This window comes from Oryctolagus cuniculus, chromosome 4, assembly GCF_051225735.1.
Source record: "Oryctolagus cuniculus isolate XC-2025 breed Fujian yellow rabbit chromosome 4, ASM5122573v1, whole genome shotgun sequence".
In the NCBI taxonomy this organism is placed as follows: domain Eukaryota; kingdom Metazoa; phylum Chordata; class Mammalia; order Lagomorpha; family Leporidae; genus Oryctolagus; species Oryctolagus cuniculus.
Window position 1 is genome coordinate 169,531,161 of NC_142870.1, and position 19,469 is coordinate 169,550,629.

At 52.2% G+C, this 19,469-nt stretch overlaps 1 protein-coding gene across 1 annotated transcript in view; it reads right to left on the reverse strand.

Annotated features, from left to right (window-relative positions):
• GLB1 (galactosidase beta 1) overlaps nucleotides 1–19,469 on the reverse strand; it is a 97,145-nt gene that overhangs the window by 53,776 nt on the left and 23,900 nt on the right. The window contains exons 3-7 of the mRNA XM_051818535.3: nucleotides 18,604–18,754; nucleotides 15,859–15,919; nucleotides 14,528–14,622; nucleotides 6,164–6,344; nucleotides 984–1,042 (exon numbers count right to left, since the gene is read on the reverse strand). Coding sequence (XP_051674495.1) covers nucleotides 984–1,042; nucleotides 6,164–6,344; nucleotides 14,528–14,622; nucleotides 15,859–15,919; nucleotides 18,604–18,754 — 547 coding nt within the window. The remainder of the gene's footprint in view (nucleotides 1–983; nucleotides 1,043–6,163; nucleotides 6,345–14,527; nucleotides 14,623–15,858; nucleotides 15,920–18,603; nucleotides 18,755–19,469) is intronic.

Sequence of the window (19,469 nt, forward strand, 5' to 3'; positions counted from 1 at the left end):
AAGAGAGATCTGTATGGGCCTCCTGGCCTCAGGTTCCAGGGAACAGCTCCACCCAGGGGCTGTGAATGCAGAGAGCAGACTGCAAAGGCTGGTCCGAACATAAGGCTTGTAGACACGTGGGGCAGCCATTTAGTAACAAGGAGTGGGGCAGGTGGGGCAGGCTGACCCCCGCAAGGAGTAAGAGGCTGGGCTGAGTAACAGTAACAGGAAGGGAGGGGGGCGGGGGCGGGGGAGAATTCACACATGCATGCTCCCGCCCGGAGCCTGCCACTACCACCTCCTGCGCCCCGCAACTCACAGTGTGGTCTGCAAACGACATCCTCAACGCCACCTGGCTACCTGTCAGAAACGCAGCATCTCTGGCCCCATGCCAGGCCCAGTAGACCAAGCTTTCTGTTTTACCAAGATCCCCAAGGGAGTGGTTCACCAACACTTCACAGGTGGAGAAACTGTGCCACAAACAGGTTGAACTCAGATCCTGGCCCAGCCACTCCTGCCTGAAGGACCCCTGCTATGTTCCCCAAGTCTCACTGAAAATGAAACAATCAAACCACCCGTGAGGGTTGCCTGGAGGCCCAGATGAGCCGAAGATGCAGGAACACAAGGCCTGGGGGCAGCACTGTGGCACAGTAGTAGGATAAGCAGCCACCATTCCATATGGGCGCCGGTTCAAGTCCCAGCTACTCCACTTCCAATCCAGCTCCCTTCTAATGTGCCTGGGAAAGCAGTGGAGGATGTTTGGGCCCCTGCACCCTCGTGGGAGACCTGGAAGAGGCTCCTGGCTCCTGGCTTCAGCCTGGCTGTTGTGGCCATGTGGGGAGTGTTCCAGCAGATGGAGGATCTCTCTCTCCATCTCTCCCTCTGTCTCTGTAACTCCACCTTTCAAATAAATTAAACCAAGGAGCCACACCCAGCCTCCCGTGGCACAGCCGTGATGAAGTCAGCACAAGCCCAGGTCTCCACAGCTCACCCCCAGTTCTCACCAAGGGTCCTCTGGGCTCACTATTCCTCTGGATTTGGAAAGCATCCGTGATGTTGTTACCTGAAAATCGCAAGGGGTAGAGGAAGGTCAGTCACACAAATGACAGGAAGTTAAAATCACAGGTGCCTTTCATGGACTTCAGCCGGGGCCCTGCTGTGGTCGGAATATTGGCGTCCCCCCCAAGTCCATATGCTGGAACCTAGCTGTGCAGACCACACATCACAGTAACTGCTGCCTCGAGCCTTGTGATCCGCCACGCTGTGGTTAAAGTCTTGGGGCTCTGGAATCCAGTGTGTAAGGTACCCAAGTCAAAGATTCATTTATTCACTTGAAAGGCAGAGTTACAGAGGGGCAAAGGCAGAGGCAAGCAGAGAGGGATCTTCCATCCGCTAGCTCACCCCCCAGATGGCCACAACAGCTGGAGCTGGACGGATCCGAAGCCAGGGGCCAGGAGCTTCTTCCAAGTCTTCCACACCGGTACAGGGACCCAAGCACTTGGGCCATCATCTACTGCTTTCCCAGGCCACAGCAGAGAGCTGAATCAGAAGTGGAACAGGCGCCGGCGCCTGTAGTGCCGGCATCCCATATGGACTCCGGTTCTAATCCTGGCTGCTCCTCTTCCACTCCAGCTCTCTGCTGTGGCCTCAGAGTGGAATATGGCTCAAGTTCTTGGGCCCCTGCACCCACATGGGGACCAGGAAGAAGCATCTGGCTCCTGGCTTTGGGATCAGCACAGCTCCGACCGTTGTGGCCATTTAGGGAGTGAACCAACGGAAGGAAGACCTTTCTTTCTGTCTCTCCCTATCACTGTCTGTAACTATATCTCTCAAATAAATAAATAAAATCTTTAAAAAAAAAAAAAAATAAAGCTGAAACAGCCAGGACTTGAACCAGCACCCATATGGGATTCTGGTACTGCAGGCGGCAGTTTTACCCGCTACGCCATAGCACCAGCTCCCAGAATTAGCTCTTTATTCTGATGTGGACTTTTCCTCTAGGAATGGGGTTGTCACAGGCTCTGACCACTGTTAGCCACTAACGCTCAGTGTAACCAGCATTAAGAGGTGGAGTCTTCGGGGCTGGTGCTGTACCATCTACCTGGGAGACTTGGATCCGCACCTCCGTTATTCTGTCTTTCCAATAATTAAAAGAAATCTTTAAAAAGATTCAGGATGGGTATGCGGCACAGTGCTTAAACTTGCCACTTGGTGCACCGCATTCCATATCAGAGCGCCTGCTCAGGGTCCCAGCTACTCTGCTTCTGACGCAGCTTCCTGGGAGGCAGCAGGTGATGGCTCAAGTACCCGGGCCCCTGCTGCCCCCTGGGGAAACCAGGATGGAGTTCCAGGCTCTGCGCTTCAGCCCGCCCCAGTACTGACTGCTCCGGGCCTTTGCAGAGTGAACCGGCAGACGGAACATGCCTCTCTATCTCTGTCTCATTCTCCATTTTCTGCCTTTCAAATAAAAAGAAAATAAAAAAATAGAATTTAAAGTAAATGTTTTACATATTTTTTAAAAAGCGGAATTTCATTTACTTTATGCTGCATTTTTCACTATCAGGCATTAAACAGTATTCAGATTTTTAACCGTGGCTCTCATGAACCACCCTCACCCCCGGGCCCAGGGCAGTGCCCCCTTCTACCCCAGGTGCCCCGGCTTTGCAGTGGGCTGTTTTTCAGCCCCCAGCAGGTGCAACCACACTACCACCTCAGGAACGAATGATGTTACAACAAGCTCCTGGTCGCCCTCAGTGTGGGCCTCCCAACAGAAAGATCCCGTGTCTCCGCCTCACTGCGGGGGGAAGGAGCCAAGGCTGGCGAGCCAGCAGGCCGCGGCCTCCGCAGCTCTCTGCAGACGAGCCTTGCATCACCAGCGGCTCTGAGCAAGCGGCCAGGTTTCTAGAAACGCCCCATTCCCCGAAGGTCAGTTCTCTTCTTCTCTTTCTTGGTAATGTAGAACAACCTCTTTAAAAAAGTGACTTCAGGGGCCAGTGTGGAGCACAGGTTAAGACGCGTCATGCTGGCATCTGATATCGGAATGCAGGTCTGAGTCCTAGCTGCTCTGCTTCTGAGCCAGCTCCCAGCTAATGAGCCTGGAGAAACAGCAGAGAATGGCCAAGCACCTGGGCCTCTGGCGCCCACGTGACAGATCAGGGTGGAGTTCCTGGCTTCTAACTTAGGTCTGGCCAGCCCTGGCTGTTGCAGCCATTTGAGGAGTGAACCAGTGAGTGGAAGATTTCTCTCTCTCCCCCACCCTGCCTTTCAAATAAATAAGTAAATCTTTTTTAAAAAGTGACTTCAGCCTGATCCCCGCATTTCAGGAAGGGCAAGTGTTGGGGGTGCGATGTGCAAGGAGCGCTGCACACCTCAGAGGAGAGCTACTTGTATGGCTGCGCCTTTTTAATTTTTGTGTAACCTTTTATTTTGAAATGATACCAAACTTACAAAAAGCTGTAAGGCCAGTACAAAGAACACTCACAGTCCCTTCACCAAGATTCCCCCATTGCTAAGAGGTGGCATCGTGGTGCAGTGGGTTAAGCCTGGGACACGGACATCCCATTCTGCAGTGATGGTTCGAGTCCCAGCTCTGCGCAGCTCCCTGCTAATGCGCCTGGGGAAGGTGGATTATGCTTTCCGTCATCTGCGGCCTGGGAGTGGAAACATGGCCCATCATCTGGAATGCAGATGATGGCCCAAGTGCTTGGGCCCCTGCCACTCTTGTGGGAGACCCGAATGGAGTTCTTGGCTCCTGGGTTCAGCCTGGTGCAGCCCCGGCCATTAAGGCCATTTGGGGAGTGAACTACCAGATGGAAGATCTCTTTGTCTCTCTCTCTCTGTCACCTCCACCTTTGAAATAAATAAACAAAATCTTCAAAAAAAAGCCGGCGCCACGGCTCATTAGGCTAATCCTCTGCCTGCGGCGCCGGCACACCAGGTTCTAGTCCCGGTTGGGGCGCCGGATTCTGTCCCGGTTGCCCCTCTTCCAGGCCAGCTCTCTGCTGTGGCCAGGGAGTGCAGTGGAGGATGGCCCAAGTGCTTGGGCCCTGCACCCCATGGGAGACCAGGAGAAGTACCTGGCTCCTGCCATCGGATCAGCGCGTTGCACTGGCCGCAGCACGCCAGCCGCGGAGGCCATTGGAGGGTGAACCAATGGCAAAAAGGAAGACCTTTCTCTCTGTCTCTCTCTTTCACTGTCCACTCTGCCTGTCAAAAAAATAAATAAATAAATAAAATAAAATAAAAAAATAAAAAAAGTCTTCAAAAAAAAGATTGCCTAATTTCCAACATTTTATAATATTCACTTTAGCACACACACATGGTATCATTCCTGGGTCATGTCGAACCTTTGTCACTAAATATTTCAGTGTGAATTTCCTAAGAATTCTTAAAAAAACAACTACAAAAATCAGGAAATTAATATTGATACTATACTATCATCATTTTTTTTTCTGAGAGGCAGAGAGTGAGAGTGAAGGCCAGAGAGAGGTCTCATCAGTTGGTTCACTTTCCAAGTGTCTGTAATAGCTAAGGCTGGGCTGGGCTGAAGTCAGGGGCCAGGAACACAATCTAGCTCTCCATGTAGATGGTAGCAACTCGATTACGTGAGCCATCACTGTCACCTTCTAAGGTCATCAGTGGGAAGCTGGACTCAGGGGCCAGAGCTGAGTATCAAACCCAAGTATTTAATACAGGGCCATAAGTATCTTAACTGCCACCTTAACTACTAAATAAATACCTGCCCCAATACTTTTTTTTTTTTTGACAGGCAGAGTGGACAGTGAGAGACAGAGACAGAGAGAGAGGTCTTCCTTTTTTCTGTTGGTTCACCCCCCAAATGGCTGCTGCGGTCGGCTCACCGCGCTGATCTGAAGCCGGGAGCCAGGTGCTTCTCCTGGTCTTCCATGTGGGTGCAGGGCCCAAGCACTTGGGCCATCCTCCACTGCACTCCTGGGCCACAGCAGAGAGCTGGCCTGGAAGAGGAGCAACCGGGACAGAATCCAGCGCCCTGACTGGGACTAGAACCCGGGGTGCCGGCACCGCAGGCGGAGAATTGGCCTTGAGCCGTGGTGCTGGCCACCCCAATACTATTATCTAGTCTATAGTCTCTAGTCAAAGATGGCAATTGTCTGAATAATGTCTTCCAGAGGCCGGCGTTGTGGCACAGTGGGTTAAGCTGCCACCTAGGATGCTGGCATCCCATATGGGCAGCAGTTGAAGTTCTGGCTGCTCCACTTCTGATCCAGCTCCCTGTTAATGGCCTAGGAAAAGCAGTGGAAGATGGCCCAAGTGTTTGGGCCCCTGCACCCATGTGGGAGACCCAGCTGAAGCTCCTGGCTTCAGCCTGGCCGAGTGCTGGCCATTGTGGCCAACTGGAGAGTGAACCAGTGGATGGAAGACCTCACTCTCTCATTTCTCCCTCTCTCTCTTTGCAACTCTGCCTTTCAAACTAAATACATGAATCTTAAAAATAAATGAAGTCCTTCAGAGCACACAATGAATGAATGGGGAGTGAGACTCCCAGTCTAGGACCCTATCTCCGCTCACATGCTGCCCGGGCCGTCATGTCCCAGCCTAGGTGAAGAAGGTCGCCTCTTGCATGGCCAGAAGCACCTAGCCACACTGCCCGCCCATCTGGGGGACCTCTGCTGCTTACACAGCACCGAGCCTCTGTGACCTCTGGCAAACCTCCTCCAACAAGCCTTGGTGTTACGAGTTACGCCGAGAGATCACAGAGGAGCTCCCTGCCCCAGAGGCTGATGGGCCCAGGACATTCAGCTTTGGAGTCTGCTACGGCCACAGCAACATGGGAGGACAGGACAGGACAGGACGGGAGAGGAGAGCAGCAGCCACTGCAGACCCGAGCCAGAGGAGCGGCCGCTGCAGGGCCGAGCTCCCTACAGCTGGACCTGCTCGCCCCAGCCCAGCTCCCAAGAATGCGGTATGCCGGTCCGGCCTAGCCTCACCGACGCTGGAAACGACGCTACTCTGGAAGCTGAAGTGGCATAACCCTGGGCCAGTGAGGGGTGTACTTGTTCTACTGCACCTGCTGCTTGACAAGGAGAATGTGGGAAAACTCACGCAGTCTGCCCCCGTGTCACAGAAAACCAACAGCTGCTGCCCGGCGCCATCAACTAAGTAGAAAGCTGATGCTGCGCTGTCTCCTCCGACTACGGACACCCACCTACACCGAAGTCCACCGTGGCGTAGAGGCCCTGCAGCGCCCCGCACTGCAGGAACTTCTTATGCGCGCCATCGGTGGTGAACAGGAGCACGCTGTCACCCAGGTAGTAGTGGAAGCGCTTCTGCAGGAAACGCAGGTAGTCGTAGTCACAGGAGAAGTAGCTGCCGTATTCGTTTTCAACCTGCAGATCACAGAAGCGGACAAGTCAGAGCTCCCAGCGTCGCCCTTCTAACATGAGCTTTTTTTTTCTTTCTTTCTTTTTTAAATTTATTTGAGAGACAGATACAGAGATGAGACATGAGACACCTATCTGCTGGTTCATTCCCCAAATCCCTGCAGCAGCCTGCTCTAGGCCAGGACTAGACCCACTCTACTGGGTCTCCCATGTGGGTGGCTGAGACCCAAGTACTTAAGTATTTTAAATATTTATTTATTTGAGGGGCCAGCACTGTGGCAGGAGGGGGGGGGGGCTGCCACTTGTAGTGCCGGCATCCTATACAGGCGCCGGTTTGAGTCCTGGCTGCTCCACTTCTGATCCAGCTCTCTGCTATGGCCTCAGAAAGCAAGGGAGGATGGCCCAAGTCCTTGGGCTCCTGCACCTGTGTGGGAAGACCCGGAGGAAGCTCCTGGCTGCTGGCTTCAGATCGGCGTATGGAAGACTTCTCTCTCTGTTTCCCCTTCTCTCTCCGTGTAACTCTGACTTTCATACAAATAAATAAATCTTTAAAAAATTTATTTATCTGAAAGGCAGAGTTACACAGACACAGGGAAAGAGATCTGAGAGAGAGATCTTCCATGTGCTGGTTCACTCCCCAAGTGGCAACAACAGCCAAGCCTGGGCCAGGCTGAAGCCCAGCAGTTGGGCCATCGTCCACTGCTGCCCCAGCTGCATTGCAAGGAGCTGGTTCATGGGCGGAGATGCTGCACTTGAAGCAGAGTGCAGATGGGTCACAGTCCTGTGGGCGGTGGTTTAACCTGCTGCGCCACAAGGCCAGCCCTGACCCAAGTACCTGAGCCATCATCACTGCCTCCCAGGGTGCACACCAGCAGGAAGTTGGGACTGGGAGCAGAGGAGAGACTCGAACCCAGGCACTCGGATACAGGAGGCAGGTGTCCCCGCCAGCACGTTAACTGCCACACCAAACATCCAGCTCCTAATGCAAACTTTTGTTTGCAGAAAACATCTGTGCAGCGTCTGCTAAGTGAACAGGCTTAACGATGGCCAGGAAGTCTCCTCTCAGGTCTCTAACTCTTCTAAAAAGAGACTCAACTTTCAAGTTGCCCACTAGCCTCTCCCACAGCCCAGAGATAAGAAAAACAAAAACAAAGAACTGGCTTTCAGACTGTAATGCCATTCTCCCCTACGACAGACACTTTAAACTTGGCATCAGTAACACCTTCCCGTGGTAGGAGTATCAGCAAACGGAAAGAGGATTTGTGCTGTCCACTGCCCAGAGAGAGTGAACGGGAAGCACACAGAAGGCCTTCCAGATGTAAATGCAGACCAAATAGACACGGGCAGTGTGTGTTCTTCCAAGCTGGTAGCACACTGAATGCACCAGCTGTAGCACTACTTTTGCACTGTAATAGCAAACACGCTCACGGCATTACGAGGACAAATGCTGGCTCTGGGCACACCACTGCTGACTTGACCTCTGCCGTCAGGCACCCAGGTGTCTCTGCTTCCGTGCTCAGTAACCAGCATCCGTGTGTGCTAACAGTAGCTCTTAACCAGGGACTCGCGCGCGCGCCAGGGGACACCTGGCAATGTCTGGAAACGTTATTGTCCCTGCTGCGGAGGGTGCTAATGGCAGAGTGGAAGCCAAGGCTGCAGCTAAGCATCCTGTAGGGCCCAGACAACCCCACAACAAAGAACTGTCAGGTGCAAAACGGCAACAGAGCTGAGGGTGGGAGGCCCACTCTGCACCCTGTTCGCAACCAGGCAGACAGGTATCCCCAACTGGGTGCAAAGGAGATTGAAAAAGTCTTGTCCTTTGTATGTATAAAACTAGTTACACATGCAGTACATAGACAGATACACAATATGCCAGGTATTAGAATTTCATGGGAGCAAAGGGGACAATTAGGAAACAAAAGTCTACATGAGCTCCTTAGGGGCAACACTGCTAAAAGAAAAGAGGTTACGAAGCATTGCTGTCTGGTAATAAAATGAAACTCGGCCACCTGGGAAGCTCCGAGGATGCTGGTGGCGTGGATTTCCCACCCTTACACGGTGGCGATGTGGGCTTTCACGTTAGAACGGTTTATTGCACTGCACATTTATAAACATGAGCCCTATGTTGTGATGTTGCAAAAACTGTTTAAAACACACAACTGCAGGGCCTGGAGTTGTGGCCCAGCGTGAGCCACCACCTGCACACCAGCATCCCACGTGAGCACCAGCGGGAGTCCGGCTGCTAACCTTCTGATCCACCTCTCTGTTCATGCCCCTGGGGAAGCAGTGGGGATGGCCCAGGCGCTTGGGGCCGCGCCACCCACACAGGAAATGAGGATGGAGAGCCAGGCTCCTGGATTCAGCCCAACCCAGCCCTGTCCACTGTGGCCATTTGGGGAGTGAACCACAGGATGGAAGATTTGTGTGTGTGTGTGTGTTTCTTCCTCTCTCTGTAATTCTGCTTTTTAAATAAACTTTTAAAAAAATATAAACTGCAGCCTGTGATGCTGACATCCCATTTGAGCAGATCCATGTCCTGGCTGCTCCACTTCTGATCCAGCTCTCTACTAACTGTCTGGTAAAAAACAGAAGACGGCCCATGTGTCTGGGCCCCTGCCACCCGTGTGGGAGACCCAGATGTAACTCCCAGCTCCTGACTTTGGCCTTGCCCAGCACTGGCTGCTGCAGCCACCCGGGGAGTGAACTAGTGGATGGAAGTTATCTCTCTGTAACCCTTTCAAAATCAGCCAACTGATATTTATTTGGCTTTTTATATTTTAATTTTTAAAGATTTATTTATTTATTTGAAAGGCAGAGTTACAGAAAGAGAGAGAGAAATTCCTCCTGGTCTCCCATGTGGATGCAGGGGCCCAAGTACTTGGGCCATCTTCCATTGCTTTCCCCAGGCCATCAGCAAGAAGCTGGATCAGAAGCAGAGCAGCTGGGGCTTGAACCTGCGCCGATACGGGATGTTGGTGTTGTAGGTGGTAGATTTTACCTGCTACACCACTCACTGGCCCAATAAATCAATCTTTAATATACATATACAACAGTAAAATTTCAACCTGTATGTAATGCAAAATGAGTCTGTGTGAGCCAAACATGGTATTTATTTATTATTTTTTATTTATTTGAGAGGCAGAGAGACACAGAAAAAAGAGAGCTGCCACCTGCTGTGTTTTCTACCCTTACCCAGTCTTCTTCTATGATCTCACTTTGTCAGGTCTTATGTATCCATTTGCATCTTCTTGTTACATGCTTTAAAATAAACAAGCTTGTCCAGCCTGCAGCACCAGCATCCCATATGGGTGCCGGTTCGAGTCCTGGCTGCTGGTTCGAGTCCTGGCTGCTCTACTTCCAATTCCGCTCTCTGCTATGGCCTGGGAAAGCAGTGGAGGATGGCCCAGGTCCTTGGGCCCCTGCACCCGTTTGGGAGACCAGAAGAAGCTCCTGGCTTTGGATCGGTGCAGCTCCAGCCACTGCGGCCATTTGGGGAGTGAACCAGCAGATGGAAGACCTCTCTCTGCCTCTGCCTCTGCCTCTCTGTAACTCTGCCTTTCAAATAAATAAATCTTTAAAAAAATTCCAGGAAACTCCCAAGATTTGAAGTGCTTTGCTTATGGCTCCTAAGGTCTGAGTGAGAATTGTATTTTTTCTATATTCATTTATTTAGTAAACAAGGACCAAAAATGACTAGGTGAGGTTCCAGCAGGTGGAGATGTGAGGGGGAGGGGGGAGGGGGTTAGAGTCATCTGGCAGGACCCACGGTGGAGTCCTCCAAGGTCACCAGGGGTGGACAGGAGAAGAAACACCCCCAGGACAGAGCCCACCTGGCTCTCCTGGGCAGAGTCAATGCCGGCTATGAATTTGGTGGCGTTTCCATCGGCAGAAGGAGCAGAAACGTTGTCAGCAGAAACTGAAAGTGAGTCAAGGAGCAGCAAACACAAAACTGACAGCAGATAAAAAGATATTCACCTTAGAGCAGGAGAAAGGAAGAGGACCCAGGTGCAGAGCAAAGATGCACTCAGACCGTGGGCTGGCTCTCTGCACACAGGAAAACGTGGCTCCCATGAGCGCCACCGGAGCACACTCAAGATGGAGAGAAGATAAGGTGCAGCGAGTGTGCGCTGCGTGTCCTGTGTGGGCAGCAGCTGCCCCTTCCCGAGAGGACCTGTTTCCTCGGCTCAGCCTCTCAGCACCTCCTCTGCTCACACTGGGGGCAGGGAGCCCACTGAGGGCAGGCCACGCCCTCTCCCTACCAGGACCTGTCCCCAGTTCTGCTCACAGGACGCCTGGCCTGCGCTCCTAGGAGTGCACCTGCTTCCCCTCCGTGGTCAAGGGCAGCAATTGCTTCCTAATTTTACTTTTCTCAGGAAGGACAAACTTGGTAAATGTCCAATTAATGTGGTTTTCTGTTTCACCTAAGGAGTTTACAAACACTAGAAACTGTAGAGGAGACGGCGCTGTGGTGTAGCAGGTTAAGCCACTGAGTGCCATACGAGTGCCAGTTCAAGTCCCTGATGCTTGACTTCCGATCCAGCTCTCTGCTAATGGCCTGGGAAAAGCTACAGAAGATGGTCCAAGTGCTTGGAACCCTGCCACCCACCTGGGAGACCCAGATGAAGTCCCTGGCTCCTGGCTTCAGCCTGGCTCAGCCCTGGCCATTGTAGCCATCTGTGGAGTGGACTGGTGGATGGAAGATCTCGTTCTCTCTCTCCCTCTCTCTATAACTCTGAGTTTTTTTGACAGGCAGAGTGGGTAGTGAGAGAGAGAGACAAAGGTCTTCCTTTACCGTTGGTTTACCCTCCAATGGCCACCGCGGCCAGCACGCTGTAGCCGAGGCACCACGCTGACCCGAAGCCAGGAGCCAGGTGCTTCTCCTGGTCTCCCATGCAGGTATAGGGCCCAAGGACTTGGGCCATCCTCCACTGCATTCCCGGGCCATAGCAGAGAGCTGGCCTGGAAGAGGGGCAACCAGGACAGAATCCGGCACCCCGACCAGGACTAGAACCCGGTGTGCTGGCGCCACAGGCGGAGGATTAGCCTAGTGAGCCACAGTGCCGGCCTCATGTATTTATTTTATAAATCTTTATTTTTTTTTTTTTAAAGATTTAGTTGAAAGTCAGAGTTAAAAAGAGGCAGAGAGAGAGAGAGGGGGAGGGAGAGAGAGAGGGAGAGAGAGAGGGAGAGAGAGGGAGGGAGAGAGAGAGAGGTCTTCCATATGCTGTTTCACTCCAGCAGATGGCCAAAATGGCCAGAGCTGTGCTGATCCAAAGCCAGGAGCCAGGAGCTTCCTCCGGGTCTCTCACACGGGTACAGGGGCCCAACCAAGCACTTGGGTCATTTTCTGCTGCTTTCCCGGCTCAAAAGCAAGGGTTTGAATTCGAAGTGGGGCAGCCAGGACTCAAACAGGCACCCAATGGGGATGCCAGCACTGCAGATGGCAGCTTAACCCACTGTGCCTCAGCACCAGCCCCCGTTTTTTTTTTTTTTTTCTTTTCACTTCATGTGAAAGGCAGAGACAAGAGACAGACAGATCTTCCATCTGTTGCTTCAGCCCCTAAATGCTTGCAATAGCCAGGGATGGGCCTAGTCAAAGTCAGGAGCCTAGAACTCAACGAGGGCCTCTATGTGGGTAGCAGGGACCCAAGTAACTGACCCATCATCTGCTGCCTCCCAGGGCGTATTTTAAAAGGAAGGTGGATGGGCTGGCGTTATGGCTCAGCAGATTAACCTGTTACTTGCAAGGCCAGCATTCCATATTGGAGCACTGGTTCAGGTTCCAGCTGCTACATTTCAGATCCAGCTCTGTGCTAGTGTGCCTGGGAAGGCAGTAGATGGCCCAAGTGCTTGGGCCCCTGTCATGTTGCAGCCATTTGGGGAGTGAACAAGGGATGGAAGACCTCTCTGTCTCTTCTCCTCCCTCTGCAATTCTGCCTTTCAAATAAATCAATCTTAGGGGCTGGTGTTGTGATACAGCAGGCTAAGCGGCCACCTGTGACTCCGACACCCCATATGGATATCGGTTCAAGTCCCAGCTGCTCCAGGACTTCTGATCCAGCTCCTTACTAAAGCACCTGGGAAAGCAGAGGAAGATGGCCCAAGTGTCTGGGCCCCTGCCGCCCAAATAGGAGACCTGGATGGAGTTCCAGGCTCCTGGCCTTGGCCTGGTCCAATCCTGGAGGTTATGGCTATCTGGAGAGTAAACTAGTGGATGAAAGATCTCTCTCTCTCTTTCTCTCTCCTTTTTACTCTGTAACTCTGCTTTCAAACTTTTCAAATAAATAAATAAATGAATCTTTACAAATAAGTAAATCTTTAAAAATAAATTAATGAGGCCAGCGCTGCGGCTCACTAGGCTAATCCTCCTCCTGCGGCACCAACACTCCGGGTTCTAGTCCCGGTTGGGGCGACAGATTCTGTCCTGGTTGCCCCTCTTTCAGTCCAGCTCTCTGCTGTGGCCCAGGAGTGCAGTGGAGGATGGCCCAAGTGCTTGGGCCCTGCACCCCATGGGAAACCAGGATAAGTACCTGGCTCCTGCCATCGGATAGGCGCGGTGCGCCGGCTGCAGCGGCCATTGGAGGGTGAACCAATGGTAAAGGAAGACCTTTCTCTCTGTCTCTCTCTTTCACTGTCCACTCTGTCAAAAAAATAAGTAAATAAAAAATAAATGAATGAATGAGATTACATCAAGTGTCTGGGTTCAGTCCTAGGCTCCGGCTCCCAGTTCCAGCTTCCTGCTAATGCACACTGGGGGGAGGCGGGGAGAGCAGGTGATGTTTCCTGTATTGAGTCCCTGCCACCCACATGGGAACCCAGACTGAGTTTTCAACTCCTGACCCTGGCCTTGCCCAGCCCTGGTTATTCCAGGCATTCCAGGCATTTTGGGAGTAAACCCATTGACGGGGGTGGGGGGAGGGGGGGCGCTGGTGCTGTGGCGTGGCAGCTAAAGCTGCCACCTGTGACACTGGCATCTCATATGAGCACTGGTTTGAGTCCTGGCTGCTCCATTTCCAATCCAGCTCCTTGCTAATGTGTTTGGAAAAGCAGTGGAAGATGGGCCAAGTGCTTGGGCCCCTGCCACTTACATGGGAGACTGGGAAAAAGATCCAGGCTCCTGGCTTTAGCTTGGCCCAGCCCTGGCTGTTGTGGTCATTTGAAAGTGAATCAGTTCATCATCATTTAAAAAAATCATCTATTATTTTTCACTTTATGTTTCTGTGTGGGAGCAAACTGTTGAAATACTTACTTAAGGTATACTAAGCTGATCTTCTGTATATTAAGATAATCGAAAATGAATCTTGATGTGAATGGAAGGGGAGAGGGAGTGGGAAAGGGGAGGGTTGTGGGTGGGAGGGACGGTATGGGGGGGGGGAAAAAAGAATAACTAATCTAATAATGACTTATTTTTGTTGGCCTGTTTGTAAACAAACAAATATTATAATACCTTATTAAAATAAAAAAGAAAAAAAAAAAAAGAAAGTGAATCAGGGGATGGAAGATCTCTGTCTCTCTGGGGCTGGTGCTGTGGCGTAGCAGGTAAAGCTGCTGCCTGCAGTGCCGGCATCCCATACGGGCAGTGGTTCAGGTCCCGGCTGCTCCACTTCCAACCCAGCTCCCTGCTATGGCCTGGGAAAGCAGTGGAAGATGGCCCAAGTGCTTGGGCCCCTGCACCCACGTGGGAGACCCGGAAGAAGCTCCTAGTTCCTGGCTTCAGATCGGCACAGGTCCAGCCATTGTGGCCACCAGGGGAGTGAACCAGCGGATGGAAGAACGCTCTCTCTCTCTCTCTCTACCTCTGCATCTCTGTAACTCTGCCTTTCAAATAAATTAATAAATCTTTAAAGAAAGAAAATAAAATCTTAAAAAAAAATTCGATACGAGCTGTTTCTGTTTATCATTCTCCTTGATTTTGTCTTTCTTGGCCTCTGGAATCAATTAACCAAGCAATCAGCAAATAAGCAAGACGGTGCCTGGAAGAACTGAATGGCATTTGCAGGGCGTCCGGCATGGAGCCTGGCACACAGCAGGTACTTGAAAACGCTAGCACCTTTCCAAAAGCGCCTCTAAGTAAAAGCACCCCCCGCAGTATCAGCTCTGACGGGACAGAGTGGCAGGGCGGAGGTCTGCGGCACTTGTGGTTCACGCAGGCAAGGACGGACGCCTCCCACTCGTCGAGCCCAAGCTACCTGCACAGTTATAATCGGCCCTCCATTCTGATAGAGCAGAGGCTTCATCTTGGGCAGAAGGACGCCCAGCCACTTGTCCACAGCCGCGAGGTAATCTGGAAAACAAGACGGGGTTGACACATCACACACCTCAGAGCAGACACACGGACGCAGCCTGGTTATATGGGGGCTGGCAGCAGAGGCCAGGGGAAATGGGGCTCCGCACACGGTGGAAGTCTGCCAGACAGACACCTGAGCTCAGCAGCAGACAAGGACACAGGCCGGTGTCTGTCTGCCAGAGGGCACGTCTGGAGTGACTGGCGTGTCCTTCTTTCAATCACAGCACAGCTTCTCCTATTTTTAAAATTAAGTTCTACTAAATGGCATCTTCTCCATTATCAAATGATGGAGATAAAATGCTTTATAAAGTTGCCGTAAGGTTTAAATGCTAGTACACAGAAAAACACTAGTAACATACTAAGCATGCAACACATGACTGTGACAGAGTAAGAGGGAGCGACAGAGAGCAACATAAACTAGGCTTTTATGAAGCCAACTTCATCCGTGCTGTTAAAGTCGTCTTCACCAAGTCCACCAGCCCCAAGAGAAATCGAGGGCATCAGCAGACAGACACGCAGCTGTAAGTGGGACCTCCTGACGGATCCAGATTTACAAGTAGGAGCAGACGCTGTGGCACAGCAGGGCAGGCTGCCACTTTCAACACCAGCATCCATATCAGAGCACTAGTCCGAGCCCTGGCCACTCTGCTTCAAATACAGCTGCCTGCTGGTGCACCTGGGAGACCTGGATGGAGTGCCTGGCTCCTGGCTCCTGGCGCTGGCCTGGTTTAGCCCTGGGTGTTGTGGCCATTTGGAGAGTGAGCCAGTAGATAAAGGAATTCTGTGTGTGTGTGTGTGTGTGTGTGTGTGTTTCTCTGCCTTTTAAGTAAATAAATAAATCTTAAATGATACGGGGAAAAAACCCTATCATTCACAAATCATGCCATAAAAGTAAACAAAGAAATGGAAGCAACCCAGTGCCAGCTCCCAGACCACATCTGCCCTCTGTGGTCAGCAGGTCCTGCTGCAGGCCGTGTATTGGACCAGGAATGCAGCACAATACAGAGAGCCCTGGAGTCAGCTGGGCAACCACAACAGGGTGCGGTGCCCGCTCAGAGCTGCCAGCTTACCAGCAAAACCTGGTCGGGTAACTCAAGACACCCGCATTTCAATGTCGATTAAACTGTCAGACGTATCTGTGCAGAGGCAGCTCAGCCTCGGACATTTCTGATCTTTTTGGTGTAAAGTACGTAAGCTTTCAGAAATTCTCTCAGGGCGCCTGTAACAACTCACCTGGGTCAGAAGAGCGGAGAACGATGGACTCCTTCTCCAACAGCCAAGCAGGGAGACCGCCCTGGAACATAATTAATAAGTAAATGAACACATGCCATTAAATGTCTGCTTCACGAAAGGAACTCAGGGAAGATAAAAATTACTGAAGCACGGGGCTGGCATGGTGGCGCAGTAGGTTAATCCTCTGCCTGCAGTGCCGGCATCCCATACAGGCACCGGTTCTAGTCCCAGCTGCTCCACTTCCAATCCAGTTCTCTGCTATGGCCTAGGAAAGCAGTGGAAGATGGCCCAAGTCCTTGGGCTCCTGCACCCGCGTGGGAGACCTAGAAAAAGCTCCTGGCAGCCGGCACCCCAGATTCTAGTCCCGGATGGGGTGCCCGATTCTGTCCCGGCTGCTCCTCTTCCAGTCCAGCTCTCTGCTGTGGCCCAGGAAGGCAGTGGAGGATGGCCCAGGTCCATGGGTCCTGCACGCGCATGGGAGATCAGGAGGAAGCACCAGGCTCCTGGCTTTGGATTGGCGCAGCGCACCAGCCATAGCTGCCACTTGGGGGGTGAACCAACGGAAGGAAGACCTTTCTCTCTGTCTCTCTCTCTCTCTGTCCAACTCTGCCTGTCAAAGAAGCAGCAGCTCCTGGCTTGGGGTCGACTCAACTCCAGCCGCTGCAGCCATCTGGGGAGTGAACCAGCAGATGGAAGACCTCTCTCTCCGTCTCTCCCTCTCACTGTCTATAACGCTACCTCTCAGATAAATAAGTTAAATCTTTATTAAAAAAAAATTACTGAAGCAGTGGCACGCACTGTAGTGCAGCAGGTTAAGCTGTCACTTTGGGTGCCTACATCCCATACTGGAGGGCTTGGATCTAGTCCCACCTCTGCCTTTTTTTTTTTTTTTTTTAAAGATGCATGTATTTATTTGAAGGCAGAGTTCCAGAGAGGCAGAGCAGAGGAGGGTGGGGGCTTCCATCTGCTGGTTCATTCCCTAGATGGCCACAATGGCCAGAGCTGTGCCAATCCAAAGCCAGGAGCCAGGAGCTTCTTGTGGGTCTCCCACCCAGGTGCAGGGGCCCAAGGACTTGGGCCATCATCTACTGCTTTCCCAGGCCATAGCAGAGAGCTGGATAGGAAGTGGAGCAGCTGGGACTAGAACTGGCACCCACATGGGATGCCGGCACTGCAGGCGGCAGCTTTACCCACTATGCCACAGCGCCGGCCCCAAGTCCCTCCTCTGCTTCTAACCCAGATTCTGCTAATGAAGGCAATGGATGATGGTCCACGTACCTGGAACCCTGCCACCCATGTGGAACACCAGGACAGAGTTCCAGGATCCTGGCTTCAGCCTAGCACAACCCTGGTTGTGGTGAGCATTTGGAGTGAATCAGTCGATGGAACATCTCTCTCTCTCTCTCTCTTTCTCCTTCTCTTTCTGTCACTCTGCCTTTCAAATCAACCAAACAATATTTTAAAAAAAAAATTAGTAGAGCCACAATGGGAAAAAAGAAAAACTTTGGGGGAGAAAGGGTATTTGAGCTGAGCCTTCAGATTTGTAATTTTTTAAATTTATTTTTTTATTTTTGACAGGCAGAGTGGACAGTGAGAGAGAGAGACAGAGAGAAAGGTCTTCCTTTGCCGTTGGTTTACCCCCAAAGTGGCCGCTGCGGCCGGTGTGCTGCGGCCAGTGCATCGCGCTGATCCGAAGGCAGGAGCCAGGTGCTTCTCCTGGTCTCCCATACGCGTGCAGGGCCCAAGCACTTGGGCCATCCTCCACTGCCTTCCTGGGCCACAGCAGAGAGCTGGACTGGAAGAGGAGCAACCAGGACAGAATCCGGCACCCCGACCAGGACTAGAACCTAGAACCCAGTGTGCTGGCGCCACAGGCGGAGGATTAGCCTAGTGAGCCGCAGTGCTGGCCCAGATTTGTAATTTTCAGGCAAATTAGAAATTGGAGAAGACGAGAAGGAAGATCAGTCTACATTAAGGTTGTTTTGAGGACCTTTGTTATTGTTGGCTTTTTAAAAGATTTACTTATGTATTTGAAAGGCAGAGTTAGAGAGAGACAGGGAGATCTTCCATCTGCTGGTTCACTCCCCAAATGCCTGCAACAGCTAGGGCTGGGTGGAGCTGAAGCCAGGAGCCAGCAGCTTCATCTGGGTCTCCCATGTGGGTGTGGGGGCCCAGGCACTTGGGCCATCTTCTATTGTTTTCCCAGGAAGCTGGATCAGAAGTAGAGCAGCTGGGACAGGAACTGGCACGCTGACATGGGATGCCAGCATCTCAGGCAGTGGCTTAACCCACTGCACCCCAACGCTGGCCCCACAAAGTCCTTTTTATACATATGCAAAAGGTCTTCCAAACATTCATGCAGCATGTGTATTATGCAAACACTGTGCATAAGTTTCAAACATTTTCGCACCAAAATAAACTTATCTTTTAGCTGTATTTCCCGTGAACTTTTTCAGGCACCCTCATAGGTGATTCCACTTCTGTGACTACCCTGCGGGGTATCCAGGGAAGCCCCCATCGGCTGCCTTCTACAGACAGGAACTGAGCCATGTGAGTGGCCACCAAAAGAACACTCAGGCCCCGCCCCGTTCCTCTGGGCCTGGCCCCTTCTCAAAAGACACCTGCACTGGACACACTCCAACTCCAGATAGCTTGGAGCCTCATATCAAGAGTCCCAGGCCCCTGCCTGCCAGCCCGGCCCTGCTTGCACACGCCAGGCAGGCGCGCCCGCCTAGGCACACTCACCATGTCCCACTCGGCACAGATGTAGGGCCCAGGCCGCAGGATGACCAGGAGGCCCAGCTCGTGAGCCAGCCGCAGAAACTGCTCCACGTCATGATCCCCAGAAAACTGGTACTGCCCCGGCCGCAGCTCGTGGAAGTTCCAGGGCACATACCTGCCGAGACACACACAGCCCCGTCCCGGACACGCGGCAGGGCGAGGGAGGGGCTCCCCCGGGCTCACAGACACAGGACGGAAGACACAGGACTGTCAGAAAAGCGACCCAGAAGGGCCGGCCTTGGGGCCCAGCAGGCTGAGCTGCCACCGCTCCCACGTCAGAGTGCTGGTCTGAGTCCCGGCTGCTCCCCTTCTGATCCAACTTCCTGCTGATGCTCCCGGGAAAGCAGCAGAAAATGGCCCAAGTGGGAGACCTGGATGGAATTCCTGGCTTTGGCCTGGACCGGCCCTGGCTGCTGTGGGCATTTGGGGACTGAACCAGCAGACTGAAGATCTCTGTGTGTGTGTGTGTGTGTGTGTGTGTGTGTTTCTCTTTTTCTCTGTCATTCTGCCTTTTAAATAAATAAATACATCTTTTGATAAAAAGAGAAATAAGAGCAAAAGTATGCCTGGATTTTCTTTCTGGTGACATTGGCCAACTGCTCGAGGGGCCCACCCAAGTCTTCTATTCTCCAGGAAAAGCGTTTGTTTGACTTCACTGCTTGCTACTGAGTAAAGACTGCAAAGTCACGGGTTAATTTACAGACGTGTGGCCTGGTAGAGATGGGAATCACCAGCGTCGTTAGGAGAAAGACAGCTCCACGGGTGGCCGTTTCGTTGCCTTCTATGATGGCGTCCACTCTCGTCACAGAGACAAACGCACTGAGCCTGCC